Here is a 27,627-nt window from a genome sequence, read left to right as displayed (position 1 = left end):
CTTACATTTTTGGGGGTGGATCGCAACCAACTGACAGGTGCATACACGGTCACCTACTGTACTGGAGTGTGAGGCCAGTCACAACCTACTACATTGAACAAAACTCAACATTTAATGTTCTGGTTCTATGCTTCATGAGCTGAAATAAAACATCCACAAAAATCTTATTTCTCTCAAATGTTGTGCACAAATTTGTTTACATCCCTATTAGTGAGCATTTTATCACTTGCCAAGATAATCCATCCACCTGACAGCTGTGACATATCAAGAAGCTGATTAAACAGCATGATCATTACACAGGTGCACCTTGTGCTGGTGACAATAAAAACCCACTAAAATTGTCACACGACACAATGCCACATATGTTTCAAGTTTTGAGGGAGCGTGCACTTTACATGCTAACAGCAGGAATGTCCACCTGAGCTGTTGCAAGTTAATATAATTTTTATTATTTACCATAAGCCGCCTCCAACGTCGTTTCAGAGAATTTGGCAGTACATCAAACTAGCTTCACATCCGCAGACCACGTGTAACCATAATTAAAATTTCTCGAACATACATGTATTTTATAGCATTTTAAAGGTAATATTTTTGCTAATCCCACCAAAGTGTCCGATTTGAAATAAGCTTTACAGTGAAAGCACCACAAACGATTATGTTAGGTCACCACCAAGCCAAAGAAAAACTGCCAGAGAGGATAAATAGAGATAAAATGAATCACTAACCTTTGATGATCTTCATCAGATGACACTCATAGGACTTCATGTTACACAATGTTTTGTTTGATAAAGTTCATATTTATATGAAAAAAATCTGAGTTTGCATTGGCGCGTTACGTTCACTAGTTCCAAAAACATCCAGTGATTTTGCATAGCCACATCGATTCAACAGAAATACTCATCATAAATGTAGATGATAATACAAGCTATACACATGGAATTATAGATATACCTCTCCTTAATGCAACCGCTGTGTCAGATTTCCCAAAAACTTGATGGAAAAAGCAAACCATGCAATAATCTGAGAAATTATCAAATTCGCCACCATGTTGTAGTCAAGATAAACCAGAAATCACATTATAAATATTCCCTTACCTTTGATGATCTTCATCAGAATGCACTCCCAGGATTGGCAGTTCCACAATAAATGCTTGATTTGTTCGATAATGTCCGTTATTTATGTCCAAGTAGCTACTTTAGTTAGCACGTTATGTACACTAATCCAAATGCTTGTGCATTACTTCGGACAAAAACTTCAAAAAGTTATATTACAGGTCGAAGAAACATTTCAAACTAAGTATAGAATTAATCATTAGGATGTTTTTATCATAAATCTTCAATAAAGTTCCAACCAGAGAAATCCTTTGTGTCTAGAGGAGCAATGGAACGCAGGGCGATATCATGTGGAATGCGAGTGACCAGGAAATGGCTCTCTGCCAGCAACCTGACTCATTCAGCTCTTATTCAGTCCCACAACACAGTAGAAGCCTCATTCAAGTTTATAAAGACGGTTGACATCTAGTGGAAGCCATAGGAAGTGCAACTTCATTCATATCCCACTGTCAATTCAATAGGGCCTGAAAATTGACCAACCTCAGATTTCTCACTTCCTGTTTGGATTTCTTCTCAGGTTTTCTCCTGCCATATGAGTTCTATTATACTCACAGACATCATTCAAACACTTTTAGAAACATCAGAGTGTTTTCTATCCAATACTAATAATACTATACATATATTAGCAACTGAGACTGAGGAGCAGGCCGTTTACTCTGGGCACCTTTCATCCAAGATACTCAATACTGCCCCTGCAGCCATAAGTAGTTAAATAGTGTCTTCCATTGTTCCATTGTTCCCCCATAGTAGTTGTAACATCTGTCTTGTGTTGCTGTCCACTCTGCCAGAGGGCTCTCACTATTTACAGCTCTGCCAATTACAGATTTCTGTGTGTGTGTGTGTGTGTGTGTGTGTGTGTGTGTGTGTGTGTGTGTGTGTGTGTGTGTGTGTGTGTGTGTGTGTGTGTGTGTGTGTGTGTGTGTGTGTGTGTGTGTGTGTGGAGTAAGTACAGTACATCTCTTCACTCTGACCTCACTGAGTAAACTGTCTGCCTGGTATTTTCCACTGGACTGTCCTTTTCCATTCAAAGGCCTTCTCTTTCCTCCCGTGTCCTGGTGAAAGAACTAGAAACGTTTCTGCCAATTTTTCGTTGTTGTTTTTACTCTGACCTTTTCTGATCAGGAGAGAAGGAGAGAAGGAGTAGAGCTTTTTCACAAGTAGTTAAAGGAGAGGAGATGAGGAGAATAGGGAGAGAGTATAGGGAGAGAAGAATTAGGGAGGGATTTGAGATCGTGAAGAAGAGGACGGTATAAGGTTAGAGGTGAAAGCAGACCTGGGTTCAAGTACTATTTAGGGTATTTCAATTACCTTTGTAGGCATTTGAAAGTAAGTATTTTGATTTTTAAAAGACAAGTAGTTTAAAAAAACAATATTATATCCCTATATGTCACAGTGTGTATTGGGGCTGAAAGACTGAGACTGTTGGCCGCCTGCTCCATTTTGATGTCCGATTCGTCCTTTTTATTATTTCCCCCAACTATAGTGATTTTCTTTCCTTTCTGTTGATCTTGCAGTGCCAGTTAGCAGTACTCAGGTTCTCCCGTCAAGCTGTCAGAGCACACACAGACAAACACATGCAGACGTACACATGCACACACATCGACGCTTGTGTATGCACGCACATGCAGACACACAGACACACTTTCTCCTGAATCCTCATATTTAGATTGTCCCCACCATAACTCTTCAACATCTACATGTATTATCAAGGAGAATCTTCTAGATGTTAGAATGCCATTACTTTTTTTGGTGTCATTGCTATTTAATTGAACCCTCGTCCTTTTTCAAATCTAAATGTTTACGCCTTTTCAGCAAGACACAATGAAAAGTATGTAGCACATTTCACGTGCTTGCTCGGTGCGGTGGTGTGTGTCTCCTGGGCTGTTCTGACAGTGTTGGGGTGCCAGTTTCCATTGATCCCTGAGAGGACAGGCAGAGTCGACCTTGAGAAGAGGCAATGGCAGCATGCTAAAACCTCATACATGCCCTGCTGTGCTGTCTTTCTGCACAGTGTGTGTGGGCGTGTGCGTGTGCATGTGTTCGAGTGTGAGTAAGAAAGAGAGTGTGATTTGAGTGTGTGTGTGTGTGTGTGTGTGTGTGTGTGTGTGTGTGTGTGTGTGTGTGTGTGTGTGTGTGTGTGTGTGTGTGTGTGTGTGTGTGTGTGTGTGTGTGTGTGTGTGTTTGGTGCATCACAAAGAGTAGAGGAAAATCTACACCAAAGGGTAGTAGGCACTTGAACAGTGCTTAGTTGTACACACTTTAGCAGAGGTTCTATGCATCATGTGTGTTGTCTAGTCTATTGCAGTATGATGGTGTTACTGGACCTATGTTCCAAAACATAGAGATGTCAAGCAGTGTCAGAGTGGCATAGACTAAGATACAGTAGAATAGAATACAGTATATACATAATATTTCAACATTATTAAAGTGACTAGTGTGAGGACAGACAACTAGTGTTCCATTATTAAAGTGGCCAGTGATTTAAAGTCTATGTATACAGGGCAGCAGCCTCTAATGTGCTAGATGGCTATTTAAAAGTCTGACGGCCTTGAGATATAAGCTGTTTTTCAGTCTCTTGGTCCCAGCTTTGATGCACCTGTACTGACCTCACCTTCTGGATGGTAGTGGGGTGAACAGGCAGTGGCTCGGGTGGTTGGCCTTCCTGTCACATTGGGTACTGTAGGTGTCCTGAAGGGCAGGTAGTTTGCCCCCGGTGGTGGGGAGGTTGAGTCCTGAGGTTGCGGGTCCTGAGTTGTCGTACCAGGCGGTGATAAAGCCTGACAGGATGCTCTCAATTGTGCATCTGTAAAGGTTTGTGGGAGTTTTTCGGCGCCAAGACTAATTTCTTCAGCCTCCTGAGCCTCGCTGTCTGTATGGGTGGAGCATTTTAGTTTGCCAGTAATGTGTATGCCGAAGAACTTGAAGCTTTCCACCTTCTCCACTATGGTCCCATCGATGTGGATAGGGGGGTGCTCCATATGCTATTTCCTGAAGTCCACGATCAGCTCCTTTTGTTTTGTTGACGTTGTGTGATTTTCCTGGCACCACACTCCCAGGGCCCTCACCTCCTCCCTGTAGGCTTTCTCGTCATTGTCGGTAATAAGGCCTACTACTGTTGTGTCATCTGCAAACTTGATGATTGAGTTGGAGGTGTTCATGGCCACGCAGCCATGGGTGAACAGGGAGAACAGGAGGGGGATGAGCAGGCATCCGTTGTGGGGCCCCAGTTTAAAAAATATATATATTTCAAAAGTACAGTCAATAACAGTAGAAAAATCTATATAAAGTGTGTGCAAATGGAGTAAGGAGTTAAGGCAATAAATAGGCCAATAGTAGCGAAGTAATTACAATTTTGCAAATAAACACTGGAGTGATAGATGTGCAGATGAGCATGTGCAAGTAGAACTACTGGTGTGCAAAAAAGTAAATAAAAACAATATGGGGATGAGGTAGGTAGTTGGGCTATTTAGAGTTGTGTACAGCTGCAGCGATCGGTAAGCTGCTCAGATAGCTGAGCAGATATGCTCTAGACAGCTAACAGATGGACCATCAGGGGACATTGTGGCGGAGGAGCCTGTTGAAACCCCCTCGGGTGGATTACGTCGGTAGACCAGTCGTGATGGATCGGCGGGGTGCCGTGTCTTTAGTAAAAGGAGTCCAGGCCAATTCTCAAAATAGGTATTGTAGCACAAAGAGTGGCTGATGGACCTCTTCAGCCAGCTGGGAGATGGGCCTAGCACTAGGATAGTTCCAGGCTAACTGATGCTTGCTTATTTTGTTGAAGGCTGATCTATAGTCAATGAACAGCATTCTTACATAATTATTCCTCTTGTCCAGATGGGAAAGGGCAGTGTGCAGTGCGATGGCGATTGCATCGTCTGTGGATCTATTGGGGCGGTAAGCAAATTGAAGTGGTTCTAGGGTGTCAAGTAAGGTAGAGGTGATATGATCCTTGACTAGTCTCTCAAAGCACTTCATGATGACAGAAGTGAGTGCTATGTGGCGATAGTCATTTAGTTCAGTTACCTTAGCTTTCTTGGGTACAGGCACAATGGTGGCCTTCTTGAAGCATGTGGGCACAGAAGACTGGGATAGGCAGAGATTGAATATGTCCGTAAACACTCCAGCCAGCTGGTCTGCACATGCGCAAGGGTTAACACACTTAAATGACTTACTCACGTCGGCTACGGAGAAGGAGTGCCCACAGTCCTTGGTAGCGGGCCACATCGGTGGCACTGTGTTATCCTCAAGGTGGGCATAGAAAGTGTTTAGCTTGTCCGGAAGTAAGACGTCGGTATCCGCGACGTGGCTGGTTTTCCCTTTGTAGTCCGTGTCTGTAGACCCTGCCACATACCTATTGTGTCTGAGCCATTGAATTGTGACTCCACGTTGTCTCTATACTGACATGTTGATGGTTTGATTGCCTTACAGAGGGAACTACACTTTTTGTATTCGGCCATATTCCAAGTCACCTTACAATGGTTAAATGTGGTGGTTCGCGCTTTCACATCTATCCACTGTTTCTTGTTAGGGTAGGTTTTGATAGTTACAGTGGGTACAACATCTCCTATACACTTCCTGATAAACTCCGTCACCATATCAGTGTATTCATCAATGTTATTCTCGGAGGCTACCCAGAACATATCCCAGTCTGCGGAATCAAAACAATATTGAAGCGTGGATTCCAAATGGTGTGACCAGCGTTGAATAATCCTTAGCACGGGTACTTCCTGTTTGAGTTTCTGTCTGTCGGAAGGGGGGAGCAACATTGAGTTGTGATCAAATTTGCCTAAGGGAGGGCGGGGAATGGCCTTTTACGCATCCCGGAAGTTGGAGTACCAGTGGTTGGAGTACTACAGTCAATGTGTTGATAGAACTTTGGTAGCGTTTTCCTCAAAATTGCTTTGTTAAAATCCCCTGCTAGAATAAATGTGGCCTCAGGATATGTGGTTTCCAGTTTACATAAAGTCCAGTGAAGTTCTTTGAGGGCCGTCGTGGTATCGGCTTGAGGTGGAATATACATGGCTGTGACTATAACCAAAGAGAATTGTCTTGGGAGGTAATACGGTCGGCATTTGATTGTGAGGTATTCTAGGTCGGGTGAACAAAAGGACTTGAGTTTCTGTATGTTATCACAATCACACCATGAGTAGTTAATCATAAAACATAGACCCCCGCCCTTCTTCTTCCCTGAAGGGTTATTTATTCCTTTCTGCGGAGAACCCGACTGGCTGTACGACTCAGACAGTATATCCCGAGAGAGCCATGTTTCTGTGAAACAGAGTATGTTACAATCCCTGTTGTCTCTCTGGAAGGAAATCCTCGCCCTGAGCGAGTCAACTTTATTATCCAGAGACTGAACATTAGCGAGTAATATACTCGGAAGTGGTGGGTGGTGTGTGCGCCTCCAGAGTCGGACTAGAAGTCCACTCCAAATACCTCTTCTCCACCTGCAGTGTTTTGGATCAGCCGTTGGAATCAGTTCAATTGCCCTGAGGGGTACGAACAAAGGATCCAATTTGGGAAAGTCGTATTCCTGGTCGTAATGCTGGTAATTTTGGTGAGTTTCCGTCTCTCTGATATCCAAAAGTTCTTCCCGGCTGTATGTAATAACACAAAATAAATTCTGGGCTCATAATGTAAGAAATAACACTGAAATAAGCTAAATACTGCAAATTTGTCAAGGGGCTAGAAGCACGGCTGCCCTATCTATCAGCGCCATTTTTCATCTGTATGTAGATGATACGGTTATACAGTATATGCTGTTGACCAAGCTATGTTAGAGCTGCAATCTGACTTTGCAGAAATCCGTTGTTGATTTAAAACTCTTCAGATGGGCTACACATATACTGATTGGATGTTTCTCTCATCCAGCAGATCCCCACCTATAAATATCTGGGTATTTGGATGGATAAAGTAAAAAAATATATATTTTAAGAGGTCTTTAAAAAAAGTAGTAATATTGAAATAGATCTAGCCTCTTTCTAAAAAGCAGGAAGCAGATTGCGCAATCAACTTCTCCTACCAGTTTTGGACTATGGTGAAACCATTTGGGGCGGCAGGGTAGCCTAGTGGTTAGAGTGTTGGACTATTAACCGAAAGGTTGCAAGTTCAAATCCCTGAGCTGACAAGGTACAAATCTGTCGTTCTAACTCTGAACAGTTAACCCACTGTCCCTAGGCCGTCATTGAAAATAAGAATTTGTTCTTAACTGACTTGCCTAGTTAAATAAAGGTAAAATAAGTAAATAAGGTTTAGTACACATCCCTGTAACAGAAGGTTGGCTGGTCCTCACTAACTTCTTGTTGATCACTTCATTACTCTCTTTTTGTTGACAGAGCTCTGCAGGAAAGACACCAAAACCATTCACAGGGATGGATAACTCTCAAGGTTCTACTCGTCCATACCAATCTAGGTAGATCTGCTTTCAGCTTTCTTGGAATCGTCTGCAAAACTCCTTGCATCTTGATTCCCTGGTGCCGCCAGAGCAGTTTAAGACTATAGTATAAGATGGGTATAATGAGGGTTACTGTTTTTACTGTTTTTACTATTGTTGAACCTTTATTTAACTAGGCAAGTCAGTTAAGAACACATTTTTATTCACAATGACGCCCTACACCGGCCAAACCCGGATGACGCTGGGCCGATTGTGCTCCGCCCTATGGGACTCCCAATCACTGCCAGTGGTGATACAGCCTAGATTCGAACCACGGTGTCTGTAGTGATGCCTCAAGCACTGAGATGAAGTGCCTTGCATGCTGACCACACCGCTCTTGTTGCTTATATAAATGTAAATGTTGTTCTATTCTTGCACCCACACTGCTGGCGCGCCCCAATGAGCGTCTGCGTTGCCAAGCGTAAAAAATAAGTCTGTTCTATTCGTGATGCTGAACTCGGTGCAAGTCCTGCCTGTCCCATCTCCTCATTGGTTTATAGAAGCAGATACCCACGTGCCATCTCCTTAAAAAAATGTGAACTGAGTTCGGTCGGTCATCGTGGTATCTGAAAGTTAGATGCCAATCGCCATGTAATGTCCAAAGAAGAAAAAGGCCTGGAAGGAGGAGAGATGACTAGAAATTATTCTGTTGACCGTTTTATGTGTCGATTAATTGTCAGAGTACATGACCTTGTGCATTTCAGGTAAAATAACAACTTAACGTTTAGATCCCAGGACAAATTAGCTGGCAACAGCAAGCTAGCTAAATAGGACAAGTTAGCTAGCAACTGCAAGCTAGCTAGCTAAATTGCCATAAATGTTAAATGCTTTTTGACCTGTCCCCAAATTAATATAATTGGTTCAGAGTTTGTTTTGTTATTTTAGCCTGCGTGTCGTGATCTCGTTTGGTGTGGGCGGACAAAATCTATTTGCGCTCAATGGCGCATGATTCCGTACGCGCACGGCCTGTTTAGGTATGGTGTTCGACCGTTGCGCCACTCGGGAGCCCAAAACCCCTGTTGTTTTGATTGAAAGAAGAGATTGTTGTGGTTGTAATGTTGAAAGTTGTAACTATTTGTTTATATATATTTTTTTATTTTATTTGTATCTTTGTTAGTGATTTTGTACTGTTCTATTGCTGTGGCCAGGGCAGCTTAATAAAAAAATGAGCCCCTGGTCTCAAAGGGTTTCCCCTGACGACATACAAGTTATACAAATGTATTAAATACATGTAGAAAATGACGTGCCTCCCATGAATACACTGCTGGTAACCAGTAGTGACTTGGTGAATTCAGAATCTCTTTAAAATGATTGTAGCCTATCTCTGTTTGTGTCCCAAATGACTCCTTATTCCCTATATAATGCATTAACTTTTACCAAATAGAAATATATAGGGAATAGGGTACCATTTGGGACGCAGTCTCTGTTTGTGCTGCTGCAAGCACTCTGCATATTACCCATGCACAGGATTCACACACCAGCCAAGCACTCTCCTTGCTTGCTCTACTTTGTCTCCTCATTTTGGTCTGTCTGCCTCTTTCTCCCACTGCTGTACTTATTCTCTCTTTTGTTGCTCCCGCATTCTTAAGCCCTCTTTATCTTTCTGTGTCTATCGATACTTCTGTCTGGTTTTCTATCCTTTCTGTTTCTCTGCGACTCCTCTTGCGTCCATCTCTGTCTCTCCTCTGCATCCCTCCGTCTTTCTGGTAATTGTAGACCTCTGGGCATAGTGGCACTTGAAGTTTGAGGGTAATTTTATGTTTGTTTTTTATTTTTTATTGTCACATATGCCGGGTAGGTGTTGTTTTTACAGTGCCAGCCATAGTGGTACGGCACCCCTTGAGCAAATTAGGGTTAAGTGCCTTGAACAGATTTTGACACAGTCGGCTCGGGTATTCGAACCAGCAAAATTTAGCCCCTGTTCTGAGATAAGACAGAGGTTCAGACTTTCCTCCCCTTCTCTCCTCTCCTCTCATCCCCTCTTCTCCGTTTTCTCTTCTCCTCCCCTCCCCTGAATCCACCTTTACATAAGTACTACTGAGTGTGAAAATGAACAGGGCAAATCTGGTATTATGTCTGCATCCCAAATTGCACCCATTTCCTATATAGTGCACTACTTTTGACCAGGCGCCTTTGCAATGCCATTTTGGACGCAGCCTATGACACATGAAGTCAAATTGTACGTTCGAGCAGTCTGTCTCACCTGCTCTCTCTCTCTCTCTCTCCTCTCTTTCAGTGGCGTCCATTCCTGCCAGGTCTGAAGTATGAGGTCATCGATTCTGCCTACATTTCCCTCTACACAGGTAAGCTGGGTTTGTTGTTCTTTGGTTGGCTCTGGTCGTAATGCTCTGGCTAGAAGCTCCCCTTAGGCACATATCTACCCAATGGCGAAAGAACGAGTCTTGCTGCTTTTATTGTAGTTTTGGTATACACACATACACACACACACACTGTTCCCTGGGGTTGATAAGGGTGATAGAGGTAGATTGGAGCACAGATGCTATTCCAGGCTGCACTGCCCTGTTGTTCCACAGCAGACGGGAAGGCAGACCTAAGGAACAAAGTGCAGTCCCTTCGCTCTGGACCAATGGACTCGACATACTATATCAGGACGTATTGTGTTTCATGGTTGTGTCCATCATTTTGTAACAACCTTAACCCAACCTTGCAAGAGGATTGGAGCTCTGGCATAATGGCTCAGGTGATGGAATGACAGTCACTGGTTCCGGGTTTTCGAATCCCAGTCTGGGCTACCCCCAAATGGCTGCCATATTGTTGATGTCATTCACCCTGCCTTTCATAAACATATGAGGATCAAGTTCAAGTAAATCAAAATTGTAAGAACACATTTTGGACACAGGGAAACACAACACTGACCCCTTTCTTACCATAGAGACCAGGGTGACCACCATAGACATAAACACAGGAGAATTGCTTGTCAACATTACGTATAATCTCTATGGTGATGTGATGGAGGGACAGAGAGATGGCAAGAATCTCAGCCATGATCTATTCAATGAGTTTACTCTCAATTTCCATTTCTTTAATTTTATTTTCTTTCCACCATCCTTTCATTTCGACACTGTTGTAATTTTGGGACATACTGGAGGAATGGAATTAAATCTCTCGTAAACATTCAATAATCGAAACATGGCCTGCGTCCCAAAAGGCACCCTCTTCCCTATATAGAGCACTACTATTGACCAGAGCCCTATTGGCCCTAGACAAAATTTGTGCACGATATGGGGAATAGGGTGACATTTGGGACGCAGACATAGATTCATGGATTCAATTTTCCAAAATATTCTCTATCATGGACACACACAACTACAGTTTTTCACCAATGGTTAAGTTTGACTAACTTAGACAGAAACACAGCTACTTTCCATTCCATCACATTTTTCCAACGTCTTACATATTCCTCGTCAGATCAAACCAAATTGTATTGGTTGCGTACACATGTTTTGCAGATATTATCACTTATGTTCCTAGCTCCAACAGTGCAGTACTACTAACTCTACAAAACTATACACACAAATCCCACAAAAAAATATAAAGAAAGGAATTAAGAAATATAAAAATTTTAGGACGAGCAATGTCAGAGTGCGGAAAATAAATATACAGTGCATTTGGAAAGTATTCAGACTCCTTAACATTTTCCACATTACATTACAGCCTTATTCTTAAATGGATTAAAAGTAATTTTAATCCAGACACAATAGCCCATAATGACAAAGCAAAAACTGGTTTGTAGAAATTGTAGCAAATGTAATAAAATAAAAAAACGAAAACACATTTACATAAGTATTCAGACCCTTTAGTCAGTAGGTTGTTGAAACACCATTTGCATCGATTACAGCCTCCAGTCATCTTAAGTATGACGCTACAAGCTTGGCACACCTGCAAAGCTATTTTCAGGTCTCTCCAGAGATGTTCGATCGGGTTCAAGTCCAGGCGCCGGCTGGGTCACTCAAGGACATTCAGAGACTTGTCCCGAAGCCACTCCTGCGTTGTCTTGGCTGTGTGCTTCGGGTAGATGTCCTGTTGGAAGGTGAATCTTCACTCCAGTCTGAGGTCCTGAGCACTCTGGAGCAGGTTTTCATCAAGGATCTCTCTGTACTTTGCTCTGTTCATCTTTGCCTCGATCCTGACTGGTCTCCAAGTCCCTGCCGCTGAAAAACATACCCACAGCATTATGCTGCCACCACCATGCTTCACTGTAGGAATGGTGCCAGGTTTCCACCAGATATGATGCTTATCATTCAGGCCAAAGATAGTGACGCCTGTAGTGATGCCACAGTGCAATGCAGTGTGCTCTACGGCACAATTGTCTGTAGAGCTCTGAGACAGGATTGTGTCGAGGCACAGATCTGGGGAAGGGTAGCGAAAAATGTCTGCGGCATTGAAGGTCCCCAAGAACACAGTGGCCTCCATCATTCTTAAATGGAAGAAGTTTGGAAGAACCAAAAATCTTCCTGGATCTGGCCGTCCGGCCAAACCGAGCAATCGGGGGTGAAGGGCCTTGGTCAGGGAGGTAACCAAGAACTCGATGGTCACCCAGACAGAGCTCCAGAGTTCCTCTGTAGAGATGGAAGAACATTCCAGAAGGACCATCATCTCTGCAGCGTTCCAGGCTGGGTTGGGGTAAGGCTCTCCTTCCAACAGGACAACGACCCAAGACAGGAGTGGTTTCGGAACAAGTCTTTGAATGTTGCAGCCAGAGCCCCAACCTGAACACGATCTAACATCTCTGGAGAGACCTGCATTTTACTGTGCAGCAACGCCCCCCATCCAACCTGACAGACCTCACGAGGATCTGCAGGGAAGAATGTGAGAAACTCCCCAAATACAGGTATGCCAAGCTTGTAGCGTCATACCCAAGAAGACTCGATGCCGTTATCGCTGCGAAAGGTGCTTTTTGAGTAAAGGGGCTGAATACTTACGTAAATGTGACATTTACGATATATATATATATAACATTTCTAAAAACCTGCTTTTGCTTTTTAATTATGGGATATTGTGTGTAGATTAATGAGGAAAAATACGTTTCAATCAATTTTAGAATAAGGCTGAAACAAAGAAAAATGTGGAAATAGTCAAGTATACACGGCCGTGGCGATGAATGAAGAGAATTATCTTTGGAGGTAATGCTGTCGGCATTTGATAGTGAGTTATTCCATATTGGGAGAACAATTGGACCTGAGTTCCTGTAAGTTATCACATCATGAAACATATACCTGCCTTTCTTTTTCCCAGAGAGTTATTTCTTCCTGTCACCATGATGTACAGAGAACCCTGCTGGCTGTATGGATGGGTACAGTATATCTGGAGAGAGCCATGATTCCCCTGAAACAGAGTATGTTACAGTCCCTTGGCCCCCTTAGATCATCGAGTGTCACAATGGATGTCCAAAGATTTCCAATAGCTCTATGAATACTTTAGTTTTAACACATTTAAAACTCAACACCCCATCTCAAAACACTTTATTCTAGCGTTGTAATGGAAGGTTGATGAATCGATGACCTCATGATCATTAACGATAATTAACTTCTTATGGCTGCAGGGGCACTATTGAGTAGCTTGGATGAAAGGTGCCCAGAGTAAACGGCCTGCTCCTCAGTCTCAGTTGCTAATATATGCATATTATTAGTATTTGATAGAAAATACTCTGAAGTTTCTGAAACTGTTTGAATGATGTCTGTGAGTACAGCAGAACTCATATGGCAAGCAAGAACCTGAGAAGAAATCCAAACAGGAAGTGAGAAATCTGAGGTTGGTATATTTTCTAACCATTCCCTATTGAAATCCCATTTCGATATGAATGAAGATTCACTTCCTAGAGCTTCCAATATATGTCAACCGTCTATAGAAATTTGAATGGGGATTCTACTGTGTTGTGGGACTGAATAAGAGCAGAATTAGCCATGTGTCTGGTAGTCAGCCATTTCCTGGCCACGTGCATTCCACATGATATCCACTTGCGTTCCGTTCCTCCTCAAGACAAAAATTCTCCGGTTGGAACTTTATTACTTTAAGATTTATGGTAAAAACATCCTAGTGATTGAATCTGTACTTAGTTTGAAATGTTTCTTCGACCTGTAATATAACTTTTTGAAGATTTTGTCAGAAAAAATGGTCGAGCTGCACCAGCGTTTGGATAGGTGTACCAAAGTAGCTAATTGGACATAAATAACGGACATTATCGAACAAATCAAGTATTTATTGTGGACCTGGGATTCCTGGGAGTGCATTCTGATGAAGATCATCAAAGGTAAGGGAATATTTAGCATGTAATTTATGGTTTATGTTGACTACAACATGGCAGCTAATTTGACTTGATTGTTATGAGCGCCGTCTACGGTTTGCCTTTTCCGTAATAAAAAAAAAATCTGCTACAGCGGTTGCATTAAGGACAGGTATATCTATAATTCCATGTGTATTATCATCTACATTTAACTATTTCTGTTGAATCGATGTGGCTATGCAAAATCACTGGAAGTTTACGGAACTAGTGAATGTAACGCGCCAATGTAAACTCAGATTTTTTGACATAAATATGAACTTTATCAAACAAAACATACATGTATTATGTAACATGAAGTCCTATGAGTGTCATCTGATGAAGATCATCAAAGGTTAGTGATTCATTTTATCTCTATTTGTGCTTTTTGTGACTCCTCTCTTTGGCTGGGAAAATGCCTGTTTTTATTGTGGTTTGGTGGTGACCTAACATAATCATTTGTGGTGCTTTCGCTGAAAAGCATATTTGAAATCAGACACTGTGGTGGGATTAACAACAAGACTACCTTTAAAATGATATAAGATGCATGTATGTTTGAGGAATTTTAATTATGAGATTTCTGTTGTTTTGAATTTGGCGCCCAGCACTTTCACTGGCTGTTGTCATATCATCCCGTTAACCTCTTAAGTCGACCCTCTACTTTTTCGAACATTCTGTTAAAAATCGCTCAACATTTCAGCGCCCTGCTTCTCATGCCAGGAATATAGTATATGCATATGATTAGTATGTGTGGATAGAAAACACTCAGACGTTTATAAAACTGGTTAAATCACGGCTTTGACTATAACAGAACGTGTGTTTCATCAAACAGCGCAGGAAAATCTGATCACTGAAAATTGGAAAACATATCAATGCGCCACTTGCATGTATTGTCTATGGGAAAGCAAATTACCTGGAGCCGAGATTGCAATTCCTACAGCTTCCACACGATGTCAACAGTCTTGTCATTTGCCTAGGCTTTGTTTCTTGGTCAAACGAAGAAGACACAGCCCATTTCTTCAGGTCTCCAACCGGATATTTTGGTTGAGATTTACCCGGACATTATTTCCAGATGTACAGCTATAGAATACACATCGCCTCGTGATCAATTTGATCGCTTATTAACGTTTACTAATACCTAAAGTTGCATTACAAAAGTATTTCGAAGTGTTTTGTGAAAGTTTATCGTCGACTTTTTTCATTTAAAAAAATGACGTTACGTTATAAGAAGCAATTTTTTTTTGTTTATCACACAGTCTTCATAGATCGATTATCTAGGCTATATATGGACCGATTTAATCGAAAAAAAGACCCAATAGTGATTATGGGACATCTAGGAGTGCCAACAAAGAAGATGGTCAAAGGTAATGAATGTTTTATATTTTATTTGTGTGTTTTGTGTAGCGCCGACTATGCTAATTATTTTGTTTACGTCCCCTGCGGGTCTTTTGGGGCGTTACATGCTATCAGATAATAGCTTCTCATGCTTTCGCCGAAAAGCATTTAAAAAAATCTGACTCGTTGCCTGGATTCACAACGAGTGTAGCTTTAATTCAATACCCTGCATGTGTATTTTAATGAACGTTTGAGTTTTAACGAGTGCTATTAGCATTTAGCGTAGCGCATTTGTATTTCCAGATGTCTCGATGGGACGCCTGCGTGTCAGGTAGGAGCAAGAGGTTAACGGGATTGCAGCCCAAAGAGGTTGTAACAAGTTCCTTATTACTGGGTCTCAGATGCAGATTGTTGCCTAGCTGTCATGACCTGACCTTAGAGAGCCTTTTTATTTCTCTATCTGATTAAGTCGGGGTGTGATTTGTGTGGGCATTCTAGTTTTTATATTCCTTTGTTGGCCGGATATGGTTCCCAATCAGAGGCAGCTGTCTATCGTTACTTAGGCAGCCTTTTTTCCACCTTTAGTTTGTTGGGATCTTGTTTGTGTGTAGTTGCTTTCTGCACTGCATGTAGCTTTACGTTCGTTTTTGTGTTTTGTTGTTTTTTCGGTGTCATTTAAAATAAAGACAAATGTACGCCTACCACGCTGCACCTTGGTCCAATCCATCTTTAAATGAACGTGACACTAGCACCAGTTCACTTGGCAACCATGATGTCAGAGGCTGGCATCCTGTTAACCCTCTCCATTCTGACCGCTCCATCAAATAAGTGATAAGGGAGGAGTGCTAGTGCGCGTGTCGTTGGTGCAAATTTAATGAAGTACCCTACAGGTTTTTTCCACTTATACCTCACTGCTTCTTCTTGGCTCAGGAAGTGCCCAGCTGTTACAGTATGCAGCACAAACACACACTGAAGTAACTCTCTGGCTCTGAAACTGATCCTCAACTCAATGTGAACTCTCTTGCCAATCCTTGCTAATCCAGCTCTATTCCTCAGTCCAAAATCCTCCAAACACACACACACACACTCTTTGAACCTGCCCTTATAGCAGGTGGTGCCAAGAGCAGGTGAACCAAGCAGGAGGTGGGGGGGACACCTGCCAGCTTTTTGCATTGATTCATTTATTTAATAAAGCTAATCCTTTAACAACAGCTACTCTTCCTTGGGTCTCTCTCTCTGTCACACACACACACATCTTCTCTTACTTTCTCCACCGGGAAAATGCTTCATACAGTACCACTCTGCTTTACCCACAACCCCATTTGGGATTAAAAAGACGACTTGGGCTGCCCTGTTAATTATAAAGCATTCCTCATCTCAGGCCTTGCTACTGACACTCTATAAATCACTGGCACTCACTCCTTCCTGCACATCATTGATTGGTGTAATTATACCCACTCGTCTCACCTCTTTTCTTCTCCTCTCGTCCATCTCTCCTTTCCTTTCCTCATCTTGCATCTCCTTTTCTCGTCTCTTCTCTTCTCTTCAACCCAACACCTAGTCGAGATCCAAGGTTGCTATAATGACAATACCCAGTGATGTAATGGGAAATCGGGATAAGACAAACTACCACTGAATATAAACAAAAGAGTATTACATTTTTAGAACTGTATTGTTTGCAGTTTGATTGCATTTTAATGTAGACCTACTAGGTAGGTCACGGAGAGATGTTCATATTGAAACATATCTTCTTCTTTTGTAAAGTTCTTAATTTGTTTGCTAAGATTAGCACAGATTTTCTCAGGGGATCCCAGATGGGGCCCCGATCCCAAGTTTGGGAACCAATGTAATAACCTCTCTCCCTGCTTGCTTCCTCTCTCTGTGTCTCTTTTGCATGCATTGCAGCCTGCCTCGCCCTCGTCACTCTCTGTTTCACTAGTACTCTCTGTAAAGCAACGTTATGATTAGAATTGAGTAGCTTATATTTTGCTCCTGCTGAGGTCAAGCTCCGTTTATCGCTCGCTTCTTACTTCATCCCTCTAGCCAGCCAACTAGCTAGCTGGCTAACACTTGCCAGAGCCATTTAACGTTACTGCAATAGTAATAGAAGTCTCTGCGGCAGCTAGCCAACTGACTGACAGACTGACATATCTACAGTATAAGCAACTATAACATCAAGTTTAAAAAAAAAGATTTACACAAAGATTCATTTGGAACGGTTGGCCTTGAACTTCCGTGGCTTCAATAAGAGAGGGCAGTTGTTCTCCCCTACTATTAAACATCCCCCCTCCCCAAAAAAACTTGACTCTTGTAGAATGAGTGCACAACTGGTTATTAAAGTTAATTTAGTTGCTAATGACAACCTGCAGTATCCCGGACGGCCTTCAGCTTGAGTTACTCAATGAGAGGGGGCAGCACTGAGCTAGACTTCAACGTCACAACCTGGAGTAGCTCGAACTGCGCATGTTAAATCTCCATGAGATATCTTAACCGACTTCATTTGTCTTCAATGCGCTATTGAGTCTTCCCATAGGAATGAATGGTGTCACGTGACCAATGGCTTTGTATATTCATGTACAGTGGCAAGAAAAATAATGTGAACCTTTTGGAAATACCTAATAAATATGCACTTTTGCATACTTCAGATGTGAAGCAGTGGCTTCTTCAGTGGTGTCCTCCCATGAACACCATTCTTGTTTAGTGTTTTATGTATCGTAGACTCGTCAACAGAGATGTTAGCATGTTCTTTAGCTGACACTAGGATTCTTCTTAACCTCATTGAGCATTCTGCGCCGTGCTCTTTACAGTCATCTTTGCAGGACAGTAGCAACAGTGCTGAACTTTCTCCATTTATAGACCATTTTGTCTTATCGTGGACTGATGAACATCAAGGCTTTTAGAGATACTTCTGTAACCCTTTCCAGCTTTATGCAAGTCAACGATTATTAATCTTAGGTCTTCAGAGATCTATTTTGTTCGAGGCATGATTCACATCAGACAATGCTTCTTGTGACTAGCAAACTCAAATTGTGTGTGTTTTTTTTATAGGGCAAGGCATCTCCAATCTCGTCGCACAGGGATGTGAACAAATTTCCGCACAAAATTTGAGGGAAATATGATTTTTGTGCTTATGGAACATTTCTGGGGTCTTTTATTTCAGCTCATGAAACATGGAACCAGTACTTTATGTTGTGTTTAGATTTTTTTTATTGGTATAATTCAATGTGGCAACTTGGAGAAGTCTTTAGCCTAGAGGTTCACATACTTTTTGCAATCTACACTGAATGTTTAAATGATGTATTCAATATATAAAATGCAATATTTTGTGTTTTATTTGTTTTAGTACACTATATTTGTCTATTGTTGTGACTTGGATGACGATCAGATCACATTTGATGACCAATTTATGCAGAAATCCAGGTAATTCCAAAGGGTTCACATACTTTATCTCGCCACTGTATACTGTCATTGGTTTGTAGACACGGCAGGCAGTCGCGGTCGTAAATAAAAAAAAGGCCTTATGTCCAGCGTCTCCCAAATCCACTAGTCTGTCAGCTGCGTCTCTAGTTGCTTACTTGTATAGCCACTTGCCTTTGGTTTGCGGAGTCCCGACTCCGAGCTGGCTTAGTTCATTTCACGTCTCACTGGCTCTTGGCCATAATTTATCATTATCATTATCAAATGTGATTTTTTTTGGGGGGCAGCTATATATATCCATAAATTGCGGTCCCAAATCTGCAACATATTCAAACAGTTTGGGGTAGAGCAGGGGTTTCCAACATTTTGTTGCAACCTAAAAAAAAATCATGAGCTACTCATATACACCCTGCATATTTTGGCATTATGTATAGGGAGGATGTCTAGCAACCCAAAGGAAATTTTAGCATTTTTGCTAATTGCACTTCTACTTTTGATCTACTTTGCAACTTAGCATTTTAGCTAACCGTAACACTTTTAGCCAAGCCTTCCCCTAACCTTAACCTTTTAACCTAACCTTAACCCTTACCTCAGCCCTAACCCCACGTTAGCATTATGCACCTAGCCACCTAGTTAACGTTACTCACAACAAATTAGAACATATTTATACGTTTTGCAAATTTGTAAGATGTTGTACATTTTGCAAATTTGTAACTTATCATACGAATTGTAATTTGGAACATATCATACTTAATGGATGATGGACATCCACCAATGAATACATACAATACGAAATGTAACACATCACACTGAATGGAGAGTCTCAGATTTACGTACAGAAAAATACATAATGCTCTGAGACCAGGTCGCCCAGCCAGGACTGTTACTTTTGTAACTGAATGTAAACATTTTAACAATGTGATTTAGCCGATTTAAGTTGGGAAAATAGATAGCAAAAATGCAGGATGGTGTTAAATGCCTGTAAATCTTGTGGATGAAAATTATTTCACATATTTAATATTACTACTGATTATTTCTCACTATCTACTTGCAAGCTACTCATTGACAGCCTGTGAGCTACCAGACATGCAGTTTCCTGCTCAAGTGCAACCTTTGGTAGGCTGATGGAAGGCTACTCAGAGTCAGAATCTGCTCTACAGCGAATCAGACATACATTTGCTTGTGGTGCGCAGCTCAAATGATTTGTAACAACGCCATTGAACCAACACCACTGGACACAGCTAAAAATAATAGATAAACAATTTTATTTTGTAGGTGGCTTTTCATTTTAAACACCAGTGGTGCAACTAGTGTTTTCTATCTGCACGGATTCAAAACAGTGGTGCGTACGAGCGAAGCAAAAATTGCAATCTGTTGATCATTATATAATACGGACATATCTATTTGAATACAGACTAGCTTAAAACATTACAAATCATTTGCACCCCTATTTTGAAAGTGGGGTGGAGCTGCTCCGTTTGCTCTATTGCTCAGGTGCCTATGTACGTCCCTCCCTATCCCTCTCTTTTGCTCCCAACCCCGCTTTCTCACTCTCCCCCTCTCTCTCTCTCTCTCTCTCTCTCTCTCTCTGTCCTAGATGAATCCAGTCTGAAGATGAACAGTGTGGACCACATCCCTCAGACCCTGGCCAGTCACAGTAGACCATCATCAGTAGAGGAACAGTCACAAGAGCACAGTCACTTCAGCAGCCAGCACGGAGCAGACATGCTCAAACCAGACCCCCGAGACACTTTCTATAGCAGTAAGTATATAGTATAGCAGCAGGCAGCCATGCACATCTCTCTCTACCAGTCTTTTTCTCTCTTAATCTCACCCTATTTTTCCTTTTTCAAGAAACTCCATCATGCCTCTACTCCAGTATCCATATATAGCATAACACTTACAATGAAGCAATATTTATTATTATTATTATTTTTACATTTTAGTCTATTATCCAGAGAGACTTACAGTTAGTTCATCTTAAGATAGCTAGGTGGGACAACCACATATCACAGGCATCGTATGTACACTTTTACTCAATGAAGTAGCTATCAGCAATGTCAGAGATGGAAATGGGGGGTGATTGAAGTGCAAGTGTTGGTTCAGAAAAGTATTTCTGGAGTATGCATTCTAGTATAGACAGTGGAACGCAGTTTCTATCTTATCTCTCTCTCTCTCTCTCTTCCTCTCCTCCATCCTTCTCTCTAGCCCCTATGATCCAGGCATCTCGTCTGGAGAACGTGCTGCCAGCCTGTCTCTACTCCCCTACCTACGTCGTCAAAGACTTCCCCATAGCCAGATACCAGGGCCTACAGTTTGTAAGTCAGCCCTCCAGTTCTGTGTGTGTATGCATAAGTGCGTGCCTGCATGCGTTCCTGCGTGCATGTGCGTGTGGGTGTCCGCATTTCCACCTATTTAGGGGGTACTTACCCATCAAGGCATTTTGTAAGTAACCCCTCATGGGAGGGAAGACAGACGGTCACACATTGTGCACGTTTCTGTGTGTGGGCATGTCTGTGGGTGTGAGTGTTCCCTGTGAAACATGCTAGAAACATGAGAACTTGAAACATGATATGGGTGTGTTTGTTTGTTTGTGAGAGAGAGAGAGTGTGTGTGTGTGTGTGATTGTGGATGTGTATCCATGCATTTTTATATGCACACACACTTGTGTGGGGTCATTAGCCTGTGTTCCAAATGGCACATACTCCCTACATTGTGCACTACCTTTGACCAGAGTCCTATTGGGATTAGGGGGTCATTTGGGATGCTGCCGTGCCCTATCACCTGATTAGAGCAGCACACATCAAGGACTTACACTTCATATTCAAATGACCTCAGCCTAGAACAAAGCAGAGAGGATTCGGTCTTACGTGGCAAAATGTAAATGGTGTTTTTTATATTGGATAAAATTAGAGACTCAGAGCTAGAAAATGGTATATCATACACTACAGTTGAGGAACAATGGGAAAGTAATTCTGCTTTGAAAGTTGATCAACTTGTAACCTCACTTTTGAGAAAATGGCTCTGGAATGTTTTGGCACCTACTGGAGTGCTCTTCTTTGTCTACACCCATTCAGCATCGTTCACACCCTTTTAAGCTTTAGCCCCACACATTTCTTCAAGGATTCACATGTGAGACTATGTACTAAACAACCAAATATTTCAAGACTTTTAAAGCTGGCTTATACTACAGGTGTGTTCGTCAATTTAATCTGGAATGCCAGAGTGTGCTCTGGGCGTTCGTAAACTCAGAGCATTGTCAGATTGTCCGTTCGTAAATTCAGAGTATTTCACCCTCGGAGCTCTGGACGAAAAGTAGGGTTGATCTGAGCGTTCTGCCCTAAAAACAGCAGTCAAGCACCCAGGCTAAATGGCTAACGTTGGCTAGGTTGCTAGTTATTTCCAGACAAATGAGAGAACAACTCACTCTGACCATTTCACTCGTTCTATCAGAGCTAGTTACGCTGTTTTTATGTTGTCCAGAGCTTTGGTGACTGCAACTGTCCTGCTGCCAAGAATTGAATTACACTTTTTTTGCCAATGTTTACTGACACCGGCCATATTCAACGGGTGTTGAGCGTTTGTAAATTAGTCAGTTAGTTATTCTGGGCTCTGGCACACTCCGACGAGATTGCTCTGAAATTGGAGTAGATAGCCAGAACAAATTAACTAGCTACGTCTATCGACAGTTGTCGCAGTGACATCATAAACATTTTATTAAAATATTTACTTGCATAGTGGAGTCTTTTGTTCAGACATGTAGCTAGTTAGCTAAACAATGAACCATAATCCCAACTCATAGCGTTACTACCCTGCATGAATCTGCAGGTAGTTAACCAACCAAGTTCAATGTTAGCTACCTAACATTAGGCTATAACAAGCAACGCAAATGGCTCTTAGATATGAATAATATTACTACACAGATCATACATGTAACGTTAGCTTGCTTGCCAGCCAGCTAACGTTCGCTAGCTAGCTAGCTAGCTAATAGTACACTTTGACCTGAAAAGAAAACAGCTTTCTGACAAAATTTGAAATGTGTAATATCTGAAAATGTTCTCTTACTCTCTTTTACCTGTATTCATGGATGGATGCTTCTCCCTCTCTGTCATGGATGCCATTGTTGCCCAGTTTGAAGATGTAATTTCGGAGACAGGTGTTTTAGACAACAGCCTTCTTGCATATTTATGATAAAACGCCAGCATTTTCTCCATCTCCTTAGCTATCATACTCTAATTCCAATGATTTCAAAACTCGGTCCTCCAGAAAGTGGAGAGCAACACTTTTGCAGTTCTACTACGTGATATCTTTTTAAAAACGTGGTAGAAAGGAGTGACTATAGTGGCTAACGCCCTTGCCCCGAAGCTAGCACCAGTTAGCCTTGAGCCAGGCGCATCTCCCGGGTAGCAAACGAAATTACGAAATTACTCCAGCTACAATACCTCTTTTGCCAATGGGCCTGTAGCCTTTGTCGACACAGCGCCCCACCAATCCATCATGACTGGTCTGTCCGATGTTCTGTCCGATGTGCCCTCAACCGGCCTTTGTAGGACGTCGGTGAAGACACTTCTGCTAGCCCCAGCCTGCTATCTGTATGAACGCCGTGTCTCCCGCTTGCTAGCGTAGTAACGACTTACCTGTTTCATCTTTTGCTGTTCATTGGACCCTATGATCACAAGGCTACATAGCTGGTGCCTGCTGGAATGTTCATTAATCACGGTATTCCATTTAGTTTATTTAGTTTATTTTTCGGCCCCATCCTTCGAACTCAGGCCCTGTGTGTCTGATTAGCTGTTGTTGTCTTACCTGTTGTTGTCTTAGCTAGCTCTCCCAATCAACACCTGTGATTGCTTTATGCCTCGCTTTATGTCTCTCTCTGTCAATATGCCTTGTATACTGTTGTTTAGGGTAGTTATCATTATTTTATTTTACTGCGGAGCCCCACCTCTAGGTGGGGCTCCGTGACGTCACCTAGCATAACTATTGCCTCCAGAGATGCAACCTCTCTTATTGTCCCTCAATACCTAGGTTTATCTCCACTGTACCCGCACCCCACCATACCCCTGTCTGTACATTATGCCCTGAATCTATTCTTATTCTCCGTCGCCAAAGTACTTGACGACCAGATTTGAGAGCCTTTAGCCGTACCCTTGTCCTACTCCTCCTCTGTTCCTCGGGTGATGTGGAGGTTAACCCAGGCCCTGTGTGTCCCCAGGTGCTCTCATTTGTTGACTTCTGTAATCATAAATGCCTTGGTTTCATGCATGTTAACATCAGAAGCCTCCTCCCAAAGTTTGTTTTACTCACAGCTTTAGTGTGAGTAGGAGCCAGCCATGTCTGAATCCTGGCTTAGGAAGGCCACCAAAAATTCTGAGATTTCCATCCCCAACTACCACATTTTCCATCAAGATAGAACTGCCAAAGGGGGAGGAGTTGCAATATACTGCAGAGATAGCCTGCAAAGTTATGTCATACTTTCCAGGTCTATGCCCAAACAGTTTGAGCTTCAAATTATAAAAATGAATTTCTTTAGAAAGAAGTCTCTCACTGTTCCCGTCTGCTATAGACCCCCCTCAACTCCCATCTGTGCCCTGGCCACCATATGTGAAAAACATCCTGTGGGGTACTGCACTAGCATCGAATAGTCCCTGCGATATGCAACTTTTCAGGGAAGTCAGGAACCAATACACACAGTTAGGAAAGCAAAGGCGAGCAAAGGCTAACAGAAATATGAATCCTGTAGCTCTAACTCCAAAAAGTTATGGGACACTGTAAAGTCCATGGAGAATAAGAGCACCTCCTCCTAGCTGCCCACTGCACTGAGGCTAGGAAACACTGTCACCACCGATAAATCATGATAATTGAGAATTTCAATAAGCATTTTTCTATGGCTGGTCATTCTTTCCTCCTGGCTACCCCAACCCCAGCCAACAGCTCCGCACCTACCGCAGCCAAGCCTCCCCAGCTTCCCCAGCTTCTCCTTCACCCAAATCCAGATAGCAGATGTTGTGAAAGACCTGCAAAATCTGGACCTGTACAAATCAGTTGGGCTAGACAATCTAGACCCTCTCTTTCTAAAATGATCTGCCGCCATTGTTGCAACACCTGTTACAACTAGTCTGTCCAACACTCTACTCAGTAAATTGGATGCGGTCTATCACAGTGCCATCCGTTCTTTCACCAAAACCGCATATACCACCCACCACTGCGACCTGTATGCTCTCGTTGGCTGGCCCTCGCTACATATCCGTCGCCAGATCCACTGGCTCCAGGTCATCTATAAGTCTTTGCTAGGTCACTGGTCACCATAACCATAACAACACCCACCCACCCGTAGCACGCGCTCCAGCAGGTATATCTCACTGGTCATCCCCAAAGCCAACACCTGCTTTGGCCGCCTTTCCTTCCAGTTTTCTTCTGCCAATGACTGGAACGAATTGCAAAAATCGCTGAAGCTGGAGACTTATATTTCCCTCACTAACTTTAAGCATCAGCTATCTGAGCAGCTTTTATATCACTGCAGCTGTACATAGTTCATCTGTAAATAGCCCATCCAACAAGTACCTCATCCCCAAATTGTTTTTATTTACTTTTTTTGCTCTTTTGCACACCAGTATTTCTACTTGCACATCCTCATCTGCACATCTATCACTCCAGTGTTAATTTGCTAAATTGTAATTACTTCGCTACTATGGCCTATTTATTGCCTTACCTCCTTACTCCATTTCCACACACTGTGTATAGTTTTTCTATTGTGTTATTGACTGTAATTTTGTTTATCCCATGTGTAACTCTGTGTTGTTGTTTTTGTTGCACTGCTTTGCTTTATATTGGCCAGGTCGCAGTTGAAAATGAGAACTTGTTCTCAACTAGCCTACCTGGTTAAATAAAAAAATATATATATATTTTAACAGGGTGTCATAATGAGCCCTACACAATACAAAACACATCAATATAAAATCTCAATAAAATACTTAATTTCAAAACATGATCATAAAAAACAATCTTCACTTAGCACATTCCCCACTGTTTATAATTCCCTAAATGGCAACAGGCATTTAAGCCTGAGCCTCCCCTGCAACACATTTGACATCTGTGGAGGATACAAACCAAACAGAAATACCTTATTTACATAAGTATGCAGACCCTTTGCTATGAAACTTGAAATTGAGCTCAGGTGCATCCTGTTTCCATTGATTATCCTTGAGATGTGGTAAATTAAACTGATTCAACGTGATTTGGAAAGGCACACACCTCGAAGGAATTGTCCGTAGAGCTCCGTGACAGGATTGTGTCGAGGCACAAGATCTGGGGAAAGGTCCCAAAATATTTCTGCAGCATTGAAGTTCCCCAAGAACTCAGTCCATCATTCTTAAATGGTAGAAGTTTGGAACCACCAAGACTCTTCCTAGAGCTGGCCGTCCGGCCAAACTGAGCAATCGGGAGAGAAGGGTCTTGGTCAGGGAGGTGACGAAGAACCCGATGGTCACTCTGACAGAGCTCCAGAGTTCCTCTGTGAAGATGGGTGAACCTTCCAGAAGGACAACCATCACTGCAGCACCCCACCAATCAGGCCTTTATGGTAGAATGGCCAGACAGAAGCCACTCGTCAGTAAAAGGCACATGACATAAAGGACTCTCAGATCATGAGAAACAATATTCTCTGGTCTGATGAAACCAAGGATGAACTCTTTGGCATTCCACATCTGGGAGAAACCTGGCCCATCCCTACGGTGAAGTATGGTGGTGGCAGCTTCATGCTGTGGGGATGTTTTTCAGCGGCAGGGACTTGGAGACTAGTCAGGATTGAGATGCTCAGGATCTCAGACTGGGGTGAAGGTTCACCTTCCAATAGTACAAAGACCATAAGCACACAGCCAAGACAACACAGGAGTTGCTTTGGGGACAATTCTCTGAATGCCCTTGAGTGGCGCAGCCAGAGCCCTGACTTGAACCCGATTGAACATCTCTGGAGAGACCGAAAATAGCTGTGCAGCGATGCTCTCCATCCAACTTGACAGAGCTTGAGAGAATCGCCGGAGCGCCAAGTCTAGGACCAAAAGGCATTACGTACACCGGAACTGACCATTTGGTAAATGGTAAAAAGCCAGAGTAAGCTATCTTCATTTAGCCACCATGTTTGCTATAGCCAAAGATGATCTATTATATTGCTCAGCTCAGTCGCGACTCTCAAACGCTGCATGTGTTTCTGATTAATAAACAATGCCATGCTGGTGGGTGCTACCATTCATATTTAACCCAGCCCTGAAACATAGAAGAAAAAAGAATGTCCACGTCATTTCAGAGGGAAAGACACCTCATTGGCACAAATGTTCACGAAGCGGGCAGTTCGGTATTGTCACTTCATGCCCAAATATATCATACTTTGACAAAGACTATGACTTATTGACTTACATTGTTGTGCAAATTCATGGGTAAGCTCTGGCCATAATTTTTCAGCTCGGAAAAATGGATATCTACTGGTTTGAGTGTTTAAAACTCCGCTTCTTCCTCTTCTGTATTGATGACAGCGCTGAACAAACTTCTAGGGTTCTCTTTTGGTCAAAGTGTGTTATTACACCAAAATATTATTAACAGATAAATATCATATTTTTTGAGGAAGGAATACCAGGGTCTACCCTGGACTTTCCTTTTCCTTTGCAAAACCTTTTCCTTAATGAACAGGACCCTGCACTTGATCAGTATTTATCCATACATGTTATTAGCACTGTATCTATTAGTTCTGTCTTTATTCACTGACTTGTCCCTGTTTGTCTCTCCCTCAGGTGTACCTGTCCTTCATTTATCCCAATGACTTTACACGTCTGACACACATGGAGAGAGAGAACAAGTGTTTCTACAGGGAGTCGCCCATCTACTTGGAGAAGTAAGTTCGGTTGGCTATTTTCCACATACAGTTGATTATTATATTGTAATTCACAGATGGAAGCAGAGCAGAGAAATATGCCTGCTCCACCACTTGGTTTGGAAGGATGAAGATGGACAAATGTAACCACTCTCAAAAGCATAGGTGGAGAGATACAAAC

General features: G+C 42.3%; 1 protein-coding gene across 1 annotated transcript in view; it reads left to right on the top strand.

The window, feature by feature from the left end:
* b4galnt4a (beta-1,4-N-acetyl-galactosaminyl transferase 4a) overlaps window positions 1-27,627 on the top strand; it is a 421,360-nt gene that overhangs the window by 376,914 nt on the left and 16,819 nt on the right. The window contains exons 9-12 of the mRNA XM_035790369.2: window positions 9,785-9,851; window positions 20,178-20,342; window positions 20,789-20,898; window positions 27,367-27,467. Coding sequence (XP_035646262.1) covers window positions 9,785-9,851; window positions 20,178-20,342; window positions 20,789-20,898; window positions 27,367-27,467 — 443 coding nt within the window. The remainder of the gene's footprint in view (window positions 1-9,784; window positions 9,852-20,177; window positions 20,343-20,788; window positions 20,899-27,366; window positions 27,468-27,627) is intronic.

Source organism: Oncorhynchus keta, chromosome 17 (genome assembly GCF_023373465.1).
Source record: "Oncorhynchus keta strain PuntledgeMale-10-30-2019 chromosome 17, Oket_V2, whole genome shotgun sequence".
Classification (NCBI taxonomy): Eukaryota; Metazoa; Chordata; class Actinopteri; order Salmoniformes; family Salmonidae; genus Oncorhynchus; species Oncorhynchus keta.
Note: the sequence above shows the minus strand (reverse complement) of the source record. Positions and strands in the feature narration are given on the sequence as shown.